Below are 22466 nucleotides of genomic sequence, written 5' to 3'. Positions count from 1 at the left end.
TATCGTCCTAATCTTCCAACTCATTTGAGCCAATATGGAAACACATATTTATTGTCAGAAATGAGTCTCTCCTGTGGTGGAAAAGAATATTGGCCCACTGGCAGCGGGAGATGAGTTTCAAAATAAGGAAACTATTTCAATTTAGGTTACAGGTTAATATGTGCATATTTTGTCTAATGTCACATTTCAGAGGAAATATGTATTTCTCTGATGCTAATATTTGATTTGAACCCTTTGTCTTCCGGTACCAGTGTCATCGTGCATCCCTAGAATTATAATGTTACACAGAACAGACACACAGTCTTAATATGCTTTTGAATAATGTATCTTTTATTAAAGTTGTATTAATATGTTTTATGATTACCTTTTTTTACATTGTTGTCCTATCTGTGATCTGTAGAAATATAAGGTTTTTGAGAAAAATGTTTGGCCACTATATACCATGACCTGAAAGCTTGTATCGGTGACATTGGTGATTTCATTTAGAAACTGCACCTCTATTACAAGCCCCTCTCTTCACATGTCATTTGAAATGAGAAGTTGTTGCAGATGAAATAAATGGCTCTCTCACTGCAGCACGCTGCAGCTCAGAGGTGCACAGCTCCATTAAGTTGTGCTTGAAATGAGCTCGCCTCTTCCTGTTCTCCTCCAGTCTGTTCATCTGGGGGTTTAAAATATTCAGTATTTTCGCAGGCCTGGATGTCGTTTGATTTTGGGGGAAGTCAGGCATAGAGAATCTTTGTGAGTCAGTGATTTCAATCAATGTTGAAGGAAGGCGACTAACTGATTGTTCCTCTTCTATCTTCTACTTTGACAGAGCAAAGACGAAACGGTGAAAGAATCAAATGATGACAGTCATTATTACAACACTTAACTGGCATTTTAAGTATAAAGCAAAAAGGCAAAACATAATGGAGGTTATGTATATCTCCCCCTCTCCATTATATTATTATTCATCTTCTTAATGAGACCGTTTGAAGTGGGAGGAGAGGGTACATACAGGGAGAAGACACAGTATAATGACTGAGGGGGGGGGTGAATGTGAATATACATGTGGATGTACAATGGTATGTAAATGGTTCATATGAAGAGAAGTATTGACTAACGGATAGATGTTCTATATGTGGGTGATGTGTACCCTGAAATCCGTTTTTTATTTATATTTCACATTGCTGATGAATGTCATTTTCATTGTTTAACATTTGGAATAAGCAATGAGAAACTGTCTGCCTTTAAGTTTTAATACAAATAAATATATATATAATAATGGTATGTAAAATGCTCATCTAATAAACTGATTATTTGTTTCATATATGACTTATAATGGTAAGTCAATGGAAGTCATTATTACCCCGCCTTTATTTAAGTCACTGTCCATAACAAACACTTTCTTTCATGTATCCCCTTAATGTCAGACAGAGTCTTAATGATTGATTTCTGCCTGTAATTACTCAGAGGCCTCGGATTAGATCCGTTTCTTATCAAACTCTTACAAACTATTTCTAACTCCATCCCCACAGAAATCCCTCTGTGATCACAGCTGCTGCCAGCTTCCTGACAAAACGGCTTTTCTCTTTCTTCCCCCTCTTATTTGTAAACAACAGTCATGAGGGTAACAAGCATCTGGTTCGCGGTTCAGTCCGCTCAGTGTTTGGGGTCTACACACCGGGCTGCATGGTCAAAACAAACAGGTGCCGCGGTGTCCTCTGGGCAATCACAATCACGGCAGCAGCAGGTTTATTGTGCTGAGGAAGGCCTTTTGGTTCTGCTTGAATTATAATTATAATAAAGAAAATCACAAGTTCTGGAGATTTACCAATATCCTTCATTTAAAGTTTGTATTGTACTTTATGATTTTATCATCAACAACAAGAGAATCAAATGATAGGGAAGAAATACGTTTATTCGTTAACGACAAAGAAGTTCATTCTGACAATAAATAGTGCAACATGGAAACATGAGAAGCTTCGTGAGTAAGTCCGAATAACCCTCTTGTTGATGAAATCCCTCAGTGAGGCTGTTGTGCCAGCAGCATGTCTCACTGACAACAAAGTGCCTCGGCTCTTTGAGAGGCGCAGATTTTCATCTGTGTGGCCTATCGTCGCACAGATCGTAATCCGGTTTGTGAGGGAACTCATATTTTGGGTTAAATGAAGCTGATTTGTCGACATAATAAACATGATACATTTATTTAATCATATCTGCATTTCTCACAGTTCACATGCTTATCTCTTGGTTTCCGGTTCTTTAGAACAACCTGCTAGTTAGTGTTTGAATCATCTCGTTTCAAATCCGTCTTATTTAGTGAAACATATACCTTTTTTCTTTAATAAAATAAATAAATACTATACATATTTCCAATGCACTTTCACATTTACAAAGAAGATCAAAATGATCCAAGAAATGTCCTCAAACTGCAGCCATTCTGAAAAAACGCGAACTTGAAATGTCTGTCGGATGTCCTCACTCATTTGAAGAGTAATGTTTTGAAGACATGGTGTTCAGAGGTCTCTTCACTTCAGTCCGTGCTGCGTCTCCTTGTGCCTCCTCAGATCCACCTTCCTCTGGAAGCCTTTCCCGCACAGGTCGCAGGAGAAGGGTTTGTAGCCGGTGTGTTTCCTGCTGTGCGTGATGAGGTTGGAGCTCTGACTGAACGCTTTCCCACACACCTGGCATTTGTGTGGTTTCTCACCTAAAATCACATAAAGTAAACGTATAAGTTGAGTGTTATTTTAATTGAACACAGCTAAATGATATCATGCATTTTCGGACTTTTACGCACAGATTCTTTAAGAAACCCGGACGTTCCAACCAATTCATCCTTCCTTTCTGCACTTGCCTGTGTGGATGAACGTGTGTTTCTTCATGTCTGACTTCTGGTGGAACCTCTTCCCGCAGTACTGGCAGGGGTACGGCCGGGTGTCGGAGTGGATGAGCAGGTGCGTAGACAGAGTCGACGACCTCTTAAAACTTTTACCGCATATCTTGCAGTCGAAACTTCTTTCCTGAAACGTGAGCAGAAGCGTCATGATTTCAGGAAGCCAACACCCTCAACCTCAAAACAGCATGAGAAGGTGCGACAACACGCAGGATGCGGTTTTTAAGGTTGAAGTTACCTGAGAGTGCACGGCTTTATGTTGCTCCAGGCTGACTGAGTGTCCGAAGGTTTTACCGCAGATTTCGCACGCATACGGCCGAGTGCCGCTGTGCGATCTGCGGACATGGACCTCCAGACCGTGCGGAGTAGAAAACACCTGGCGGTGGAAATAACGAAATAAGGCATTGCAGTTGTTGGAAATAACAACACAGTGACGTTTTTAGTGTTCTATAAATAATTCCATCTCCATCCTCACCTTACTGCACTTGATGCACTTGAAAGCCCCGTTGAGGATAAGGCTGGAGCACAGCAGGTCAGCCGGGGCCTTCCCGCTGTGGCTCTTCCCGTGCAGGCCGCCCTCCGGAAACAGCAGAGCCGCCGCGTGCCTCCTGTAAGCCTCCTCTCCCATACTCCTCTCTGCATACAGCGCCGGGTGGCTGCTCCGGTCCCCGTAGAAGCCCAGCGCCGCCGGGCCCCTGTCCACCTCCAGACCGGGGTGGAGGCTCTGCTGCAGCAGCGGCGGCCTCAGCCCGGGCCCCGGGAAGCTGCTCCAGGCGTACGGCCGGAAAGGAACGGAGAAGGGCTGCGTCTCATCCACCAGAGGAGACATGGACTTCTCTGAGTCTGCTGGAGAGGGAGGAGATGAAAGTGTAATGACAGCAGGTCGATGGGGAGACCGCGGGGCCGAAGGGGCATCAGAAGTCATGCAATGGAAGAGAATTCCCTGATGATGATACCCTAATATCTGACGCTACTGGGTGCACTATAATACATTAATAGAGAATTGTCAAAGTTATTTCAAGGCCACAATACACTTTTCCATCTTTACAAATAGACACATTCACTCACATCATAAAAGCATCTTTAAAGTAGCCGAGTTAATTAAGTAATAGCCTACTTATTGTATTTGTATATATTATACAATGTGACTAGAATCATGAAAAACGAAAAATGTTCTCTCTGAAGTCAAATGTTAAAACATGACTTTTTAGGGATTGTGATCATACTAATTAATCAAACAAGCATTACAGTATCATGGTTTACAATTGTGCTTAAAAAGTAAAATGATATATAAAAGTGTGCACGGTGTGTACCCGGGGATGCAGAGGGGGACGGAGGCCTCCAGTAGTCCTCATATTCCGGGGAGCCGCACAGACTGTCGGCGCAGCTCAGCGGGGACATCGGGGAGAAATCTGCGGCGTCCGCCAGGAGAGAGTCCGGAGAGAGGCCGTACCTGTCCGCAGACATGTCGGCGTCCTCCTGCAGCTGGTCCGCTTCTGAGAGCTCACACGGCGGACTGTCAGCATCTGAGACGAGGTAGGGAACATCTGATGCTTTCAAATCACTGAAAACTGTATTTCATCTCACATTAACATTAGGAACATACTGCAGATTAATAAACTACTGAAATTAATGGTAATATAGCAGAATTTTGTAATATGTTTTAGCGTTGCACAATTACAAAATGTCAAGGCCAATATTATCTTATTTCTAGCAACAATTTATAATGTTATAGGATTAAAAAAACAGCAGGCCAAAAAAAGAATAGAAATGAGTCACTATAAATATCATAATTACATTAATTTAAGTGATGTTTCTCTAGCGTGAAATCTCAATAAGGATCTAGCAACTATTAATCAATATCCGACATTTACATTTAAAAAAATGAAATATAAACTAAGTAATACTTGAATTCATTCACTTTCCATTTGTGTGATACAAATTAATATACATTTACAATAATACACCTACTTTAACATACTGCCATGGAAAAGGTATTAAGCTTAAAAGATGCAATATTGAAAGACACATTTTACGCAGTGAAGTATTTCAGGGAATTAATTTGCACACACCTGAGCAGATGTGCGCCAGTATAGTGTCCAGCCGGCTGTAGTCCTCCTCCAGCCTGCGCGGCTGGTGGTAGCTGTGCGCCTTCTTACTCTTCACCATGAAGGAGCGAGGCATCTCTGGGCTGCAGTGAGTGAGAGTAATCCAGCTGTGGGGAGGGGGACCGCTGCTGCTCGCGCTGAACTAAACACTGGTGGGGAGGCGCGAGGTCAGGAGCTTTAAGAGAGCGTCCAACCTGACGACAGAGCATGCGCACTGCGGCCGTCCCGTCTGCCAGGTGTTGCGCGGACAGGTGTCACTGCAGGGACTCCTCCGCTCACTTGTCTGCAAAGAAATATCCGCCCGCGGCGTTTCAGTGCGCAGAGTGCGGTTACAGGTCTGCCGCGGGGTGGAGGGGGGGGGGGGGGGGGGGGGGGAGTTGTTAGATTCACATCAACGCAAATGCAGTTCTTGGTAATATAGGCCTATGATTCAAATTCTCAATAGTCAGAGGTGTAAAAAGGACTCCGATCTTGTATTCGAGTAAAAGTAGAAGTAGAGTTTAGGAATACTCTGTTACAAGTAAAAGTCCTGCTTTCAAATCAAGTAAAAGTACAGAATATTGGCATCAAAAATATACTTAGTAAAAGTAATCATTCTGCACACTGGTTCCTTTCAGAACAATACACATTACATTACATTACATTAAGCTGAGGCTTTTATCCAAAGCGACTTACAATAAGTGCGTTCGACCAACAAGATACAACCTTGAAGAAAACAGAATCATAAAGTACATCAGGTTTCATAGAGCAAACACATTTCAAGTGCTACTCAACTGGCTTTAGATAAGCCAGTCCTTTATTAGTATATAAGTGCTTTGTTAATAATTCTATCGCTCGAAGTGGAGTCGAAAGAGATGAGTTTTCAGTCTGCGCCGGAAGGTGTGTAAGCTATCTGCTGTCCTGATGTCAATGGGGAGCTCATTCCACCATTTTGGAGCAGGATAGCAAACCCATATATATGATATGTTTTATAATGATTGATCATGAAAGTGTTCTAGAGCTGGTAAAGGTGCAGCTAGTTTGAATGACTTTGTATACTGCAGGGTAGCTTGTGGATTTACTCCAGGTGGAACTAAAGTCTGATTCAACACTTGATTATATTTCACATCATTAATTCAAAAGTAGGCCTAACTAAAGGTACTAAATAAATGTAGGGGAGTAAATGTACACCATTTACCTCTGAGTTGTAATGGAGTAGAAGCAAAACATTCAAATACTCAAGTAAAGTACAAGTATCTCAAAAATGTGCTTAAGTACAATACTTGAATAAATGTAGTTACTTTACACCACTGTCAATGGTTACAGCGTAGGCTGTCTTTGCAACATATCATCTATTTTAAACATAGAAAGTTAAAGAGAAACAGCAATAAAATAGTGCAAGGGACACAAGGGAGCAAGTAGAATGCAGAGATGAGTAAACGTTGCTAATAACAGGAAACAGAATGTACGGTATGCCTTTAGCCAATTATCATCAGCTTATTTGATTAGGCAATAGGTGACCCCCCCCCCCCCTAAACCCCCACCTCGCATCAGACTGCCGCTCGTGTCTCCAAGGAGTGATACAGCAGGCCTTATCAGTTATCAGCGCCTTACCCAGTCTGACAGGGGGAGAGGAAACACGGAGGCCCACCCCAGGGTGTCTGAGAGCCTGCATGTAGCACAGTGGTAAAATAAAGGGGTGGGTGGGGGGGTGGCGAACTCTGTACAGGCAGGGCCTTATAGAAATACAATAACAGCCGGTACATCAGGTTTGGAAGGACTTTTGCAGGGATTTCCACTTATTAACAATATGATATCATACGAAGAAATGTCACTAATTCACATTGTCTTGGCATTAAATGCATATTAATTGTGATTAGAGCCCGGGCTCCAGGGGGCCACACATGGCAGGGTTTGGTGGAGCTTAGTCCCGGTCTGGTGGTCAGTTGGGCCGCAGGCTGTCATTATAGTGACAGACACTCTGCGGTGGCAGTTTCACATTACCTGGGGCTTTATGCTCCAGAGGAAGAAGATTCAAAACAGACCATTTGTTTTCTGTTCGGCCACATTTGAAGCGTCATTACGCACGGTACAAAGAGCCGTGCGTCCGCGTGCTGTGCACTGCAGGTGCAGAGTGAATCAGTGAGGCAGTGACGGGAACTTTCATTATCGAAAGGCAAAGAACTATACATAAGAAAGCTAACTGCAATATTTATTGGAACTGGACTGATCAGCATTTTCTATTTCCATGCTTCAATATTTAACCGATGGACATTCAAATGTGACTGTTTTAAACGAATTGCACGCAACTAGTTGCCTATCCATCCGATACACGTGAAATATTTATCAATGAATCAGCTTAAGTCTTATTTTCCATAACAATTTTCTTCACCAACATTGTAGCGTTTTCAAACCGCACAGATCATCAGCATCAGTGTGTAAATGTCACTGGGTGAATGTGACACTATCACAGCAGCCCTTTCTGCTACAGAGCAGCCTATCAGTAAATGGAGGGCAGGAAATCAAAGCGCCGCGTGCCCTGCTCGATTAGGCAGCGCGAGGCCGTGGCATCCGGACTCAGTGTGGGTAAAGATATGGAGCCCGGACCGATAAAGAAGCAGCCGCTGCCAGAGAGGACTTACACAACGCTGCGTTACCGGCATCCTGCAGGAGCAAACACGGAAACACAACACACACCTATAGCAACACAAACTATGGCAATAACAATAATAGTAACAACGTTTACAACAGTCATCATTCTAAAATAACATATAATGAACTTGGGGAAATTGAATTATAATGTATGGTAATTATACAGTTTATAAAAAGAACAAATAATACTAAAAGATAAAAAAAGAATAATACACTAACTAATAATTATAGCTACAATAATAACATTGTGTGGATTTACCTGTGTTTCTGTCTGAAAGCAGCATCGTGATCATGTGGTTGTTATATTATAGATTCAATTAATTCCCTTATTATGTTTCAGCTTTGTTCCAATATTTCATCATTTCTTTTGAAATTCTGTGAAAACAGCAAATGATCCATGCCCCTCCCCCACGGTCACATTTAATGTGCTCTTTTTCAACGTTTCAGGACAGACCTACAATATGGACAATTATAAGGTTAGTGAAATATATATTTCAAAAACTGGAGTGAACATCAAAAGGGATTTGATCTTTCAACACCTTTTAATAATCTCAAACGGATTTATGTGTCAACTCAATGGGACGCAGGTCTGTTCAGCAGGTAAACAAATACGAAAAGTGTATTTTTTATAACCAGCCTAATAGAAATGTAATTAACTGTAACCGCCATTAAATGCATGTTCAAAATATCAAGCATCATCAATCACTGCAATAAAAGTACATCAAATACTGTGAGCACACAGTTCTTTGGCCATTACAACCAGACTGTGTAATACAAATCAGAATTTGGCAGAAATAGGCAACAAACCTGGTTGATGTTGAGGATGCTCGAAGATAAATGCTCCTTTAAAATGTGGTTTTCTGCATGAAATGATTAGTAGTTGAGGCTCAGCTCTGAAAACCGCGAGAAATCACTTCCTGAAAGCAGTCACTCTTAGCGAGAGACTTCAGAGGAACTAAAAGTGCTCACAGTCATCTCCACGCTCACTGGGGTCTGCTGCCCACAGTAATGAGACACATCAGCCCAAGAGTTTATCAAACGGTTTATTGTGAACTCATCACACACACAGCAACCTCATGTAGTCTCCAGAGTGTTGCTGTGTCCTTACTGCACTGCACTGCAGACTCAAAAAGTGCCAAAACGTGTTCCTCTCCCATCAAACAACACCAGGGGTCCTGTTCATCATATAGGGACGACATCATCATCGTCATCATCGTCATCGTAGACGCTCAGAATCTTTTGCATTTCCAGGACCTGACACGCTGCGTTCACTTGCACCTCGTCTTTCATAGAGTTAGTGTTCAATACAGACATTCAGAGAAATGGTTACACCTGCAGGTCCTTGCACATGAAATGGAGTGGAACTGGCCCGTGGATGAGCACGATACAGATATAGTGCTCACTGTGGTAACACTTGAAGACTCCTGATTCCTCCCCACATTGGGTTTGTAAAAAAAGTGTACGATGTTGTGTCATCTCCCAGTATAAAGTTCCCAAAAACTGTCATCCATTTCCGTGCAAAATTTGTGATACACAAAACGTGTAGCCATTACTCATGTTGACTCATGATCAGAACATATGTGCTGAGTAGACTTACTGCGGGGCTTATTTAGAAAGTAAAGTCAGTACAAGTTCAAAACTAAACCTGTGCTCTTTCCTGCTGATTCTTCTTACGATGGAACCTCAGCTTTCTTTCTCTCTTCACAGGAGTTCACTCAACAGGATGTGTGTTACCATATTAAACTAACTCATGTCCCTTTTTTTACATTATATTCTAAACATCACATATGCAATAGATCACTTTTTTCAAGTTCAAAAGGAATTGAAAAAAAAACATCATACACATTTACATATTTTACAAGTATGCAGTTGTCACATGACCTTGTGGTGCACCAGTGGAAGGCATGCGGCATGTGCTAAGGCCAAAGGTCAACATTTCCTGAAGCCAGCTGACACGAGCGGCTTTGATACCGGCCAGACATCAGATACACACACACAGCACTGAACACACTCCGCCTCTGCATGATGGACACTTAGTAGTAACGGCATCAATACGCTTTTTAATGTTCATTTATAAAATGCTTTAAAAGTATAAAACCATTGGATGAAGTGTGTGATATAGCATAAAGGGTTTATTGCACAGTGTCTCTCTCTGTGGTGTACCTTCGCTGTGGCTCGGTAGTTTGATATCTCCACAGAAAGTCATTCTCTGATGCCAGACTGACAAAACTACAAAAAAGGTATAGTAAATTAGTAAATCCATAAGATATGAAATGATGCTGCATTTCCTTTCTGATCTCCAGAGCCAGACTGCAATGGCTGCTGGGAACTTCCTCTGGAGGTCACACGGTGGTGGACTTGTGGCTCTGAGGTACGGAGAGCCGCAGGGCGTCCTCGTCCTCCTCGTCCTCGTCTTCCTCCTCCTCCTCCTCCTCCTCACTGTCGGTGTCTGGGATGTTGGGCCGCAGTCGGATACGGCCTCCGCTCCTCTGCTGGGCCCCCGGGAGGCCTGGGCCCTTGCCTGCATCTTCATCTGAAGACTGGTAAGACCCGTTGTCCCCCACGTAGTGATTGACGATGTGGATCCCGTCAAAATTGGTCTGATTGGCCAAACCCCTCGGTCCTTTTAGGCAGCGGACCTGTGAGAGGGAGCAGGAAGAGGATTAGGAGCCACTCCTTTACCGCTGCATGCACAAGTGAGACAAACACATTCTGAGGGGGAACACATGTGACGTGTACAAACTGATACAGGCAAACCTTTGGAGGTTACACAGAAGAAGATGTCTTTAGAAATCTAACATGCAGGGAGAATACTACTAAACAATGTCATGAGGGATGAGTTGTGTCTAAATACCACTAGTATACAGTAAGCACTTCATGCACATTTACATAGTATACTGTTTTTACAGTAAGAACACAATAGTTCAAAAAGAATTCACCGTTGTGTACCTACAGGAAAGTAACCAAGAAGAAATGCTTTATAAATCAGTTTTCTTTGTTTCCATATAAGAGAAGCTGTGGCTTTGGAGAGTCACTCCTCCAGTTCTAAATGATCACTAGAATCAGCATGTATTAAGGGTTGGGGTTAAAGCTAGTGCTTTTAAGAGTGAGGGTCAACTGTATTTGGGACTGCTGATTGTTTGTTCTTCAGAGAAGGGACCGTTAATCACAGGTGGAGATCAGTCCTAATCCTGCAAGTCGTCTCTTTGATGAGGCAGACCTCTCCATGTCATTAGCAACGCACCATGTAATGACTACCCTGTGTGGTGGACGGGGTACAAAACATACAATGCTGTTGGACTCCATCAGCCACATGGGGGGGGACATTCTGGCTGCACCAAAACAATAAACTGCCACAAACCAGACAAAGCAGTGTTTTTTGCCGTTAGTGTTTTTTAACAGTGTCTTTAGGTATTAAAGTATTATAAGGCTGGTTTGACTAATGAACGTCAGATTTGTTCCCCCAGTTCCAATGTAGTCACTGCTCTACACCTTTGATTGGAAGCATCCAGAATCGTTCATGAAATAAACAGACTCAAATGGGGCTAGGGTGTAAGGAGGGTACACGGTGGTCAGGTGTAAACAACCAGAGGTCACATGATGGCACATCTGTACTAACTCACCTGAGTGGGCCTGCCATGCAGCAGCCAGACATGTAGGAGGAGACGCATTCAGAGCACAGTCAGAGTCAGTAAAGTGAGCCTACGTTTACCTGCACCTGTCTACATTTGGCGTTCACTTCCTGTTGTTGCCATGCGAAAAGGAAATTGTGCTGTGATCAACATGTGACTGGCTGCAGTCAACATTTCCAGCCATAAGATGCAGGTTCTAACAGTGAGGGGGGGGGACTCTGCTTTCAGGTTTGCTCACTGCATGATTCGTGGCAGGCCGCTATAACTCTGGACGACCACAAGGAGAACCAGGTGAGAGGGGAAGTGACGGCAGCGCCTTGACATGAATGCAGTCGGGAGAAAGATTTGACCAATGCAGTTACAGCTACTAATGTCAAGATACATATTATTTGTGTAATAGCTGATCTGCTGGAAGACAACACAGACCTTTATCAGCAGTTCAAAGACATCTCGGTGAAGATACGTTTCTCAAATATGAATAGGGTTGAACTGAAGCTAGATTCAGAACATTGACACACAATGTGTTTACATTTGAAATATCTGCACAGCTGCAGATAAAGTCTAGGCTATGCTAATATTATAACTGAAATACTTGTTGTAGAATTAGATTCCAGTGGTGGTTGTGTAGCACGTTCTCCTCCTGATCTGAGCAAAACATCTCAAGAGCGTAGTTAAGTCTAAAAGCCACATGTGTTGGAATATTCTGCTTTGATCCAAATGTGATGACATTTATTCTATCAATCTCACTGCGGTCAACATTTTTTGAAAACCTCAGTAGAATCCTTGAATGTAAAAGGTAAAACACATTTGGTGCTCATTAGTGATGAGATGCTTTCACTCCTCTGATGTTACATGCATCACTAATCTCTTTTTTTCTTGTTATTCATTATCATATCTTCAGTTTAATATTGAAGTTCTGAAAGTCCAACGTTATGTATCTGGGCTGTAGTCTGATGAGCGTCTGCAGGTAACTTGTGCAGCTGTATCTGCAGGAGGAGTGAGATGTCACCTCTGCACAGGAAGTCTCTGGGTGTAGTTAACACTTGTACTAATCTGGTAGCCTCACAGAAAATATATCTGAGGGAATGTTGTGAAACTTGCTCAATCGCTGCATCAAAGACATAGCAACAACAAAATCAGAATCTCTAGCAGGAAGAAGAAGGTCGTGGTATTAGAGCTGATGCTGTTTCAGGGCTCACCTCGTCTTTGAGCTCGGAAATCTGGTCTTTGAGGTCGTGGATGTACTGGCTGGAGTCCGTGTGGTTCAGCTGGCCTTGGACCTTTCCTTCTTCTTTCTGTGAGCAGAGGAGACATGAGTTTCAAAATAAGACTCGTTCTCAGTGATACACCTGCTAGTTTTTATACTGAGGAAGGTCAAGACATGTTTCAGTTTGTAAAAGAGCAAGTGTTTCAATTTGGGACAAAATGATACAAACTGTACTCAAGTAAAGAAGCATGAATACCCAGGGGCTCAGTGTGGTGAGTACTGTCTATTCAGAACTAGGGTTTTGAAAAAATGTAACAACATTCATAATTAAGTAAATGTAACACCCTTTTCACCCCAGTTACACCTTTCATTTGCCCTGTACGATGGGTGCTGTAAGTGATGAAAATGGGGGATGTTGGCTTATCTGGCGCCCGCAGCTCACAGCCAAAGTGTGAGCGAGCGAGGGAGAGAGGGAGGGTGCACCGGTACCAGCGCTGTTGTTATTAGAATCTGGTGCCGTGCTAGCTGCTCTAACGGATATAAGAAGAAGATGTTTCTACAATAATGTGGAGGGAGAGTTCTCTCCAGTCAGACTGAGAGGCTGATAACTACAGCTCAGTGAGGTAAAGGACTCTGAGTGTTTAGATAGTTCACTTTAGTCTAAGTTATCTCAGTGGGTCTCAAACGTATTTCCAAGGCACTCCTTTATAATGATTGGGATAAAACAGGTTTGAAATCATTCCAATGTATACTATAGGACAGTAACCAAACATATCATTTAAAACTGGAGAGATAAAAAAATATGCATAAATAAAATAGTAAAATAAGATATGAATGAACAACAAAAATAAAATAAGTTACATGTATTTGTTATTGGCTATGGGTTATTGGTTATGTTCACATACTTATTTAATTATTCAAATGTAAACCGATCTTTTTCATATGGGTGCTTAGAGTTGTACCCCCTAGATCTAGTCTCTAGTCATTCTGCTTAAAGTGCACCAGATTGAAGCATTTTACTTTAAAATGTTCAAACATTTCTTCCCGGTTTGCCTGAGAAGGCAGATGCTTGTTTTTCTCAACAAGAACTGTTTTTAAATGGGGGGGGGTTTCCTTTAAAAGTTGCACTGTTGCAGCTTCAGTGGTTCTCAGGTTACAGTTACATAGCAGTGAATATAAACTGATTAATGTGAATATTACTGGAAACTAACCTGTGTAAAAGTTTCTCGAATAAATGTAATTGTTTTGGTGGAAGAAGCATGTATCATTTTTTTACCCTGCCCCTCAAAGAATCGGAATTGAGAACCGTTAAGAACCGGAATCGAAAAGTAGAATCGGAATCGGAATCAGAATCGTGGAAATTCAAACGATACCCAACCCTACTCCGAGCACACACTGGAGCCCTCTACAAGGAGCAGCCTGCTCTCCTAAGACCTTTGTTTCTATACACTGTGAGCACAATTATTAGGCAAGTTGTATTTTTGAGGATTCATTTGATTATTGCATTACCATGCCGAGGAGTACTTTATACTGCGGTGGAGCGTTGTCCTTCATCAAATCATAGTCTTCCTAAAGAAATCTCAGGACTTTCTCTCAGGAGACGGCAGTCAGCGTCCCGTGTGAAACCCAAAGTAACCTTTATCTGCATTTGTGAACCGCCAAAACCAGAGTTGGTATGAAACATCAGTTCATTTTTGCAAAACCTTACGTTACTAACATCTTATTTGAAAGTGACAGATGTGGGAAAACAACACTGTCATTTGTGCTTGGTTTCCTCCTGAGGCCCTGGGGATGAGCTGCATGTTAGCTCTAACAGTTACAACATGTGATGTTTACCTTCCTCAGTGAAGCCATCTGCAGGCATTGGAGACAAACACATGCTTTCAAACCTCAATCACACCCTTAAAGCTGCCAGTTTGACAGTGAGACCAGAGCAGTGCAAACCACAGGCTGCAGCGCGGGAACACCGAGCAGAAAAAAGGGAAGATGTGTGTAGAGCACACAGCAGGGTGGGGTGTCGAGGTAGAGGTGAGGCCGAGCGCACCCCAAAATACACATGGGCTGTTTGGCTCCTGTGGTAAGGGGGGGTTGAATATGGCAGGTCCCAGTAGGGACTTCTCTCACAAGAAGTCTAAACAAGTGAGATTATTCCAAGAATATTTAGTTTTTGAGGTTTAGCCCCTCCAAACACTGCAGCATGAGGGCAGGCAGTTAATGACACTTCCTGGTGTTCAGCTGTGTGAATCAACAGGTGTCAGCCTGTGGCCGGGGACGGCAAACGTCTCACTACAAATGTCTTCCAACAGAAGAATAAATAGGCTTTCTCTAACCAACTTATTACTGGACATGGACGAGTTCAACAGCTTCTGTATTCAGTACACATTCTGTCTAATCCAGTGAGCAGAATCATGGCACCGTATCAGTCATCACGGTACTTTTACACTTTCTGTGCATCTTCGTTGTTTTGGCAACAACTTCTTTTGAATGTGCAAAGACACTCGGTGAAGGATATGTGAAAACATTTGACTAAAGTGACACCATTTCTATAAAAGAAACGTTCAATTGATCGACTAGTCAAGATGAAATTACTCTTCAGGGACACAGTTCAAATGTTTGTACAGATGTGTGTTGTCAGAGTTTGCAGTGGTGGAAGAAGGACACAGAACTGTTACTCAAGTAAAAGTAGTGATACTAAAGTGGAAACAATTAAATAAAAAGTGCTGCATTCAAATTCTTACTTTGGTAAAAGGACAAAAGTATTGGCATCAAAATATACCTAATGTAAAAAAGTACTCTCTGAGCAAAAGGCTTCATGTTAAACATGATTATAATGATTATGTAATGAATGCATTCTTTACCACATGTGAAGCTAAATGAATTGACTTTATATGCTGCAGCTGTATATTTGAACCTATCATTTTATGTCAATGTTGAATAATTAGTCAATTTGTACTTTGTACTGTATTAGTTAACAATATGAATCTGCAACTAGTAAGCAAGTCACTACAATATTGTCTTCAAAAATGTAGTGGAGTAAAAGTACAAAGATGCAAGAAACCTTAAAATTCAAGTACCTTAAAGTTGTAATAAAGTTCAATACTTAAATAAATGTACTTCATTGTAATCAACCGCAGAGTTTACATTTTTCGTAGCATATTTAACATTCATAGGATATAAATCTAAATCTGTGAGCGCGTATGTGATAGAAACCTCAGAATAAACCATGTCACCTTTAGTAGAGTCTCTGCTTCAACATGAGAAACCACTTCCTATCAGAGGAGATGTGAAAGAGGCTCCAACATGAACCTTTCTAGACATCTTAGTTTCACCCAAGATGTTTCCCATCATTACTCAGAGGTTGTTATCATCCATTTGTATCAGTTCAAAAAAAATCTCTGCAGGATCATCCGTTTTAAACGTTTACCGTAAATGTTCAAAAAGACAGGATCCATAAGGCATCTTCTGCTCTGAGTACTTAAGCTCCCAAAGCTTATCTGATCATACGCTGACCTCTCCGACCATGAAGTGAGCTGTCACCACCAACACGTATCACACAGTTCTGACGAGGATGGCAAGAATCTGATTTCCCTTTTTCTTTTTCAAAATGTTCACCCACAATTTATAGGGCAAGTCACCAAACCACAGACCAAGAAGCCAACAGTGGTAGTGATTTCTGGGTAGGGAGAAGCTACAGTAAACACCCTGCTCCTGACAGACAGCTGTAAATAAGGGTAGGTGTACACACTGTCTGCCACACCTTTATTAGATGCTGATCATATATCAAATATCAAGTGGGTTGCCTTTGCATTGAGAGTGCATTATGCAGATTCTAAGACGTGTGAGGGCGGTAGTGGTACATGTTGGTGTTGCATGTTGCTGCTCTATCACTTAGTAACAAACCTCAGACCACACTGTGTGATATGTGTGTGTGTGTGTGTGTGTGTGTGTGTGTGTGTGTGTGTGTGTGTGTGTGTGTGTGTGTGTGTGTGTGTGTGTGTGTGTGTGTGTGTGTGTGTGTGTGTGTGTGTGTGTGTGTGTGTGTAAAGAGGAGGAAGAGGGGGAGGCTTTGGCAGGTGTCATACTTATAAATAGTCAGAGTGTTCAGGTAAGCCTCTCTGAAAAACCCTAAACTCTGGACTACAAATACAACGGTACTTTACAAAGTCTGCTGACATTAAAGAGCCGTGTGCAAACATATGTTATATTTTACAGCTGTGTTTTATTATATTGTCATTCTCAACATAAAGGTTATTTCTTGGGTTTAATGTATGTATGTTTTTTTATTTAGTATATACACATTTTATTTGATATTTGTGAAGTTTTTCATTATTTACTCATTATATTTAAAAAATAAATAAATTCCCTGTCTTTAAATTGTTTAATTTTGATGCTCTTTCAATATAATGTGTAATACAGATATGTTTGTAATAATAATATAATCATCTGTTTTATATCTGTAAATGAATATGCTTTTATAATTCATATATACATGGAAATGGGTATTCAAATATACTGTATGTATATCCTTTTTTGGCTCGTTGAAACACAAACCATTCATTAAATGCCAAAGTCAGGGTGCATACACTTTTTCACCAATCATTTTCAATGACTTCTCCATGACCTTTACCTAATTTTCCATGACCAAAACATGACTCTTTCTCAGCGGTACCACTGGAAATAGTTTATTTGAACATGGAACAGGAAAATAAGGTCTGCATATGAAACATGTTGAGCCTATCTAAAACAAATCCAATAGCAGGCTTACTAGCTTCTACATGCTAAAGCCACTCAAATCTCTCACCAGCAAAACACCTCGTCAGTTAAATGCCATTGTACGCTTCATTACCATACAGTATGTATTATCATTATAGTATTACTATTTCGGCGATTAGATCAAAATATAAATTATATTTGATGGAACTTTAGTTACATTTCCATGACTTTTCCAAAACTCTGGGAAAAATATTGTTTTCCATAACTTTTCCAGGGCCTGGAATTAGCATTTTGAATTTCCATGACTTTTCCAGGTTTTGAATGACCGTAAGAACCCTGACAAGTACAGTTATAGATGCTAAATAGGGGGACATTAAGTCAAGTGCAACTTAATGAATCAATGTTACTCATAAATACTATCTACAGTATATTCATGGTGAATAAATACTTAAGTATTAACATGATATCAGTCTGAAAGGGGTTTGTAGCACTGGTACACATTTAAAAACCACAGGCGTGTAAAGTAGAGAGAGACAAAGCCAACAGGCAGTTTGGCTCATCAAAGCACACACTAACAGTATCTACTGATTTGGAAAGTGTGTTGAGCCCACAAACAAGCCTCAATCTATTGTTGATGCTTTATCTGCCGTCAATCAGAAGTGCTGGCAGTGTCCCAGCAGGCCTGTATTTCTCTTAGTCACCCTTGTTGAGTGTAGCTTTACATTTGTTTAGGGATATAATACTTATTCACTTTTGCTTGTTGAGACAGATTCAAACAAGGGAGTTCTTTTGATGCGTCGTCTACAGAACTTCATAAAAAGACATGACGGTGTCTGAAGTTGTGTTCTTCAACCACCGTTCGAAAACAAGCTGCTGTTACATCTGGAGTTTGCACAGAAATAAGAAATAATAACGCTTTTGTAGAGCAGTTCCAGACAATCTTACTTGATAACATCATCACCGTGTTTGAAATCCAGATTTCAGGTTTGGAGAAGAATTTGTCCTTTTACTGAAGATGATATTTTGAAGAACACAAATCTGTACTGAACTCTACTGATTTATGTTCACCATGCATGTCTAATGTCTGAGCCTCAAAGCACCAGAACATGACCCAACAAGGATCACTCAAAGTCAGAAAAACATGAAATAACTAACGCTAATCTGCGTCATCGGGAATGAGTAGGTGTGTTTTGATCAGATTTTGTTGACATGGGCATTTCCTGGGCAACATAAGCAAAACGACACCTAAAATGTTATCAGATTAAGATTCTTATCTTGTCAAATTCTGATTGGTGGATAGAAATGTTGGAAATAAAAAAAGATTCTGGCTTCCTGTACATTTCAAAGCAGTGAGAAGAACTAACCCACAGTCAGAAATCTGTCACTGGAAATAACCAGCGATCAAAGTGAGATAGTGGAGGGTACAGTGGAGCACCTATCGTCAGACACTAGCTCATCCTCCTGTTCTGCGGGTTAGGGTCAGAGCGTCAACACTTCAGCCTCACTGGGGACCTTTTGGCAAATGCAGATGACATAAGTGTTGGCAAAGTTGTGAACTCTTTTTTTTAGATTTGGAAAGTTCTAGCTTAACTCCTACAAAAAATGTATAAAAATAGTATATCCAAAATACAGACACCAGGACCCTTAAGAACAAACGTGTTCCCATTGAAACACATTAAAACCTTCATTTACCATTGGCTTTCAATCCAGAGCCTCAAAATGTGGCCAGATATTTACTCATGTTTGCCTTATGGGGTTAATAAATGCTGGTATTCCTTGTTGCCAATTGGGCATTTCTGCTGTATAATATTTGATGCAATCCATCAAAATCAACCTTGTTACTATTCATTGACACATACAAATGTTTAGTATACAGAAAATAATTATATTTTTCTGGGCTGTTTTTCCATAAACAAACAACAGTGGCAGACATTTAACTCAGTTAAAGTGGCAGCTCATACTCGCATATATTATTTTTTAGGGGACAAGTGGGAGTTGTTTTTAATATCTGACACTGCACATAACAATTCTAATTAATAATTGTCATATCCTCTCATTTAGTAAACAGAAATTATAATTGTTTGTTTGTGTTATAACAACAAAATAAGTTACCATAGCTATGCAGGTGACACACAAATGTACGTAACAATTTCACCAGGAGACTATGCTCCAATTCAAACACTGAGTAAATGCATTGAACAAATCAATGACTGGATGTGTCAGAACTTTCTCCAATTAAACAAAGATAAAACTGAGGTAATGGTTTTTGGAGCCAAGGCAGAACGTATAAAAGTTAGCACTGAGCTTCAGTCTGCAATGTTCAAAACAACAGATAAAGCCAGAAATCTAGGTGTAGTCATGGACTCTGACCTGAGTTTCAACAGTCACATTAAAACAGTTACTAAATCAGCCTACTATCACCTAAAGAATATATCTAGGATTAAAAGACTAATGTCACAGCAGGATTTGGAAAAACTTGTCCATGCTTTTATCTTCAGTAGACTCGACTACTGTAATGGTGTCTTCACAGGTCTCACTAAAAAATCTATTAGAAAGCTGCAGCTGATTCAGAACGCCACTGCTGCTCGAGTCCTCACTAACACTAAGAAAGTGGATCACATCACTCCTGTCCTGAAGTCTTTACACTGGCTTCCTGTGTGTCAAAGAATAGATTTCAAAATACTGCTGCTGGTTTATAAAGCACTGAATGGTTTAAACCCAAAATACATTTCTGACCTCCTGCTAAATTATGAACCATCCAGATCTCTCAGGTCTTCAGGGACTGGTCAGCTTTCTGTCCCCAGAGTCAGAACTAAACATGGTAAAGCAGCGTTCAGTTATTATGCTCCAAATATCTGGAACAAACTCCCAGAAACCTGCAGGTCCGCTGCAACTCTGACTACTTTTAAATCCAGGCTGAAGACTTTTCTTTTTGTCGCTGCTTTTAATTGAACTATTCATATCTTAGACTGCACTGTAACTTTTATCACTGTAACTTTTATCCATGTACTTTTTCTTTTAATGTTTATTTTATTAGCTTTTCTTTTTAATGACTGATTTTAAATGCCATTTTCTGAATGTCTTTCATTTTTTGTAAAGCACTTTGAATTGCCTTGTGTTGAAAAGTGCTATATAAATAAACTTGCCTTGCCTTGCCTTATTATTCCTATAAAACAGTAGCATTATGTAAACAAACTGGCATTTGATGGAGTTCAAATGTAACGGTGGTTAAACATTTTTAATTCAGTGAGAATGGAGAATAATATCAATATTTAACCGATGACAGTTTTTGGCACAGACCTTTTTGTATTGTGACTTCAGAGCAATTGTGACAAGTGAGTCACAGGGATGAAGTGTGTTAGTGTGGTTGGTTAAAGGTGGGGTAGGTAAGTTTGAGAAACTGGCTCGAGATACACTTGTTATATTCCGTGGAATGCTCTTAACATCCCGATAGCAATGAATATCTTAAATGCTTTGAGAAAAAATACATAAAGAAATATCATCTGTGGAAGCCGTGGCGCTAAAGTAACTGGATGGCCTACCTGCCTGTCAGCTTTCCATCTGTGCACAAACTTATCTCGTGCCCTCATTGGTCATGTGCGCGTTCGTGTGTGTTGGAGGAGGGGCTCTGTAAGGAAATGGCAGATTTTCTCCGGGTTGTGTATTTTCAAATTCTAGCGCACTCCAGCTGGTTTCTCCAAAATGACCTACCCCACCTTTAAGGAAAAGGAAATGGACAGTGTGACGCAGAGCAGGACGTGTGTTGGGACTCTACCTGAATCTCCAGCTCTGAGATGTGCTGCTGGAGCTCAGCCATGGCAGCGATGTTGTCAGCTTCCCGCAGCCTCACCGCCATCACCTCTTCTTTACTCTTAGAGAACAAACAACGCTATTTCAACAACAGTGCTACCAAAACCCCCGGATGCCTCTTTTCTTTCTAATTGTGTAATGCTCATGCAGGGGGGGGGGGGGGGGGGGATTCCTGAGACATGGGCAGTGTTACTGTGCTGTTAAACACATCTACCAGGAACCCAGCACAAGAAATAGCCAGTGACAACTAGGGCTGCAACAACAAATCGATAAAAATCGATTGCTAAAAAGGTTGGTAACGAAGTCACTTATCGATTTGTTGGGTCTATGTTGTTACTCTCTGTTTGCGCGCTGGCTACGTCACTACAAAAAACAAAAAAAAGTAACGACTAACGATTTTAACTTAACTTTAAACTATGCAAATGTATTGATTCAGCTATTTCAAAGTGTTTGCAAATGAGCAGAAAGTAGGTCGGGTTGAGACACAGGTCCATTCAAGCATTTAAAAAAAAAGAAGCAAAACAGACGCATCTTTATTTCCATGTTGTATCGTTAGGTTAGTTATCATGGTTGATCATTTGAAAGGACATTGTTTTTGTTCAAGCAACCTAAAGAGACATATTTGTTGTTCAAAACAAGCTGTTATATAGCTTTTACATATGTTTTATAGCCTACATTTGGGTTGTTCTTGTGTGTTGATGTTGTCAATTTGGAAAGGCAGTTTTCTGAATCAAATAATGGAATTTTTTTTTCTTTTGCACGTTTTTTATCCGATTAATCGTAGAAATAATCGACAGATTAATCGATTATCATAATAGTTGTTATTTGCAGCCCTAGTGACAACTTCAGGAAACAACACACCAGGCAAACTGAATTTATAACAAGACACCTCAAGCTTGGAAATATACATCAAAGCTAAATACAGAACAACTATGTTTCTGATCATTAAAATAAACCTAGAATTCTGTCTCTTTTCCACTTGTTGTGCTTACAGAGCTGAGTGTTGCAGAGCGAAGTCGTACCTTGCATTCAATCTCAGCCTGCCTCCTCTTGATCTCCTGCAGCTGCACATGCAGGTCTTTGTTTTGCCCCGTCAGTGTTTGCACACACTCCTGGAGACAGCGGCTCTCCTGCTCCGCCCGTCGCAGATGGTTACTGTGGATCTGATTCTGTGTGAGAAAAAAGGCTTGATAAACATACAATTCAAACCAAAGAGAATTTGAGTGACACCATTGGATTAGCAGAGCCTGCACAGTTCTATGTGTGAGTGCTGCCCTCTGAAGGAAACTGTGTGACAATACATGTGGAGGAACCACTTCTGTTGGAGCTTATTTACTGTTTCCACATTGAAGATTTGCACTACTCCAGTCTATATACTACAGCATGGCTTACATGTCTATGTATTATGGCATTATAAGGACAGTCAAAAATCAAAGAATTCATCACAAAACATTAACAAAATAAAAAAACAGCGTCTTTAGATGAGT

General features: G+C 40.9%; 2 protein-coding genes across 11 annotated transcripts in view; both read right to left on the bottom strand.

The window, feature by feature from the left end:
- Nucleotides 1-1882: 1882 nt before the first annotated feature.
- Nucleotides 1883-5309, bottom strand: gfi1ab (growth factor independent 1A transcription repressor b). Of its 3 annotated transcripts, none has more exons than XM_034235664.1 (6): nt 4951-5309; nt 4192-4449; nt 3354-3721; nt 3117-3254; nt 2840-3005; nt 1883-2692 (listed from the first exon to the last, which is right to left on the bottom strand). In XM_034235664.1, the coding sequence occupies exons 1-6, from the start codon at nt 5060-5062 to the stop codon at nt 2514-2516; spliced, it is 1221 nt and encodes a 406-aa protein (XP_034091555.1). In that variant the 5' UTR covers nt 5063-5309; the 3' UTR covers nt 1883-2513. The 3 variants fall into 3 exon arrangements, with proteins under 3 accessions (XP_034091555.1, XP_034091554.1, XP_034091556.1); XM_034235663.1 differs by having other exon boundaries at nt 3354-3724; nt 4951-5308; XM_034235665.1 differs by having other exon boundaries at nt 3354-3724; nt 4192-4404; nt 4951-5306.
- A 3337-nt stretch (nt 5310-8646) lies between these two features.
- evi5b (ecotropic viral integration site 5b) overlaps nt 8647-22466 on the bottom strand; it is a 42075-nt gene continuing 28255 nt past the window's right edge. For 5 of the 8 annotated variants that reach the window (XM_034235652.1, XM_034235653.1, XM_034235658.1 and 2 more), the window contains 4 exons: nt 22002-22148; nt 20945-21040; nt 12449-12544; nt 8647-10256 (listed from right to left, as the gene is read on the bottom strand). In XM_034235652.1, coding sequence (XP_034091543.1) covers nt 9960-10256; nt 12449-12544; nt 20945-21040; nt 22002-22148 — 636 coding nt within the window. In that variant the 3' untranslated portion in view covers nt 8647-9959. The remainder of the gene's footprint in view (nt 10257-12448; nt 12545-20944; nt 21041-22001; nt 22149-22466) is intronic. The other 3 variants (XM_034235654.1, XM_034235656.1, XM_034235655.1) reach the window with 1 other exon arrangement.

The sequence above is a fragment of the Gymnodraco acuticeps genome, unplaced genomic scaffold (genome assembly GCF_902827175.1).
Source record: "Gymnodraco acuticeps unplaced genomic scaffold, fGymAcu1.1, whole genome shotgun sequence".
Lineage (NCBI taxonomy): Eukaryota > Metazoa > Chordata > Actinopteri > Perciformes > Bathydraconidae > Gymnodraco > Gymnodraco acuticeps.
Note: the sequence above shows the minus strand (reverse complement) of the source record. Positions and strands in the feature narration are given on the sequence as shown.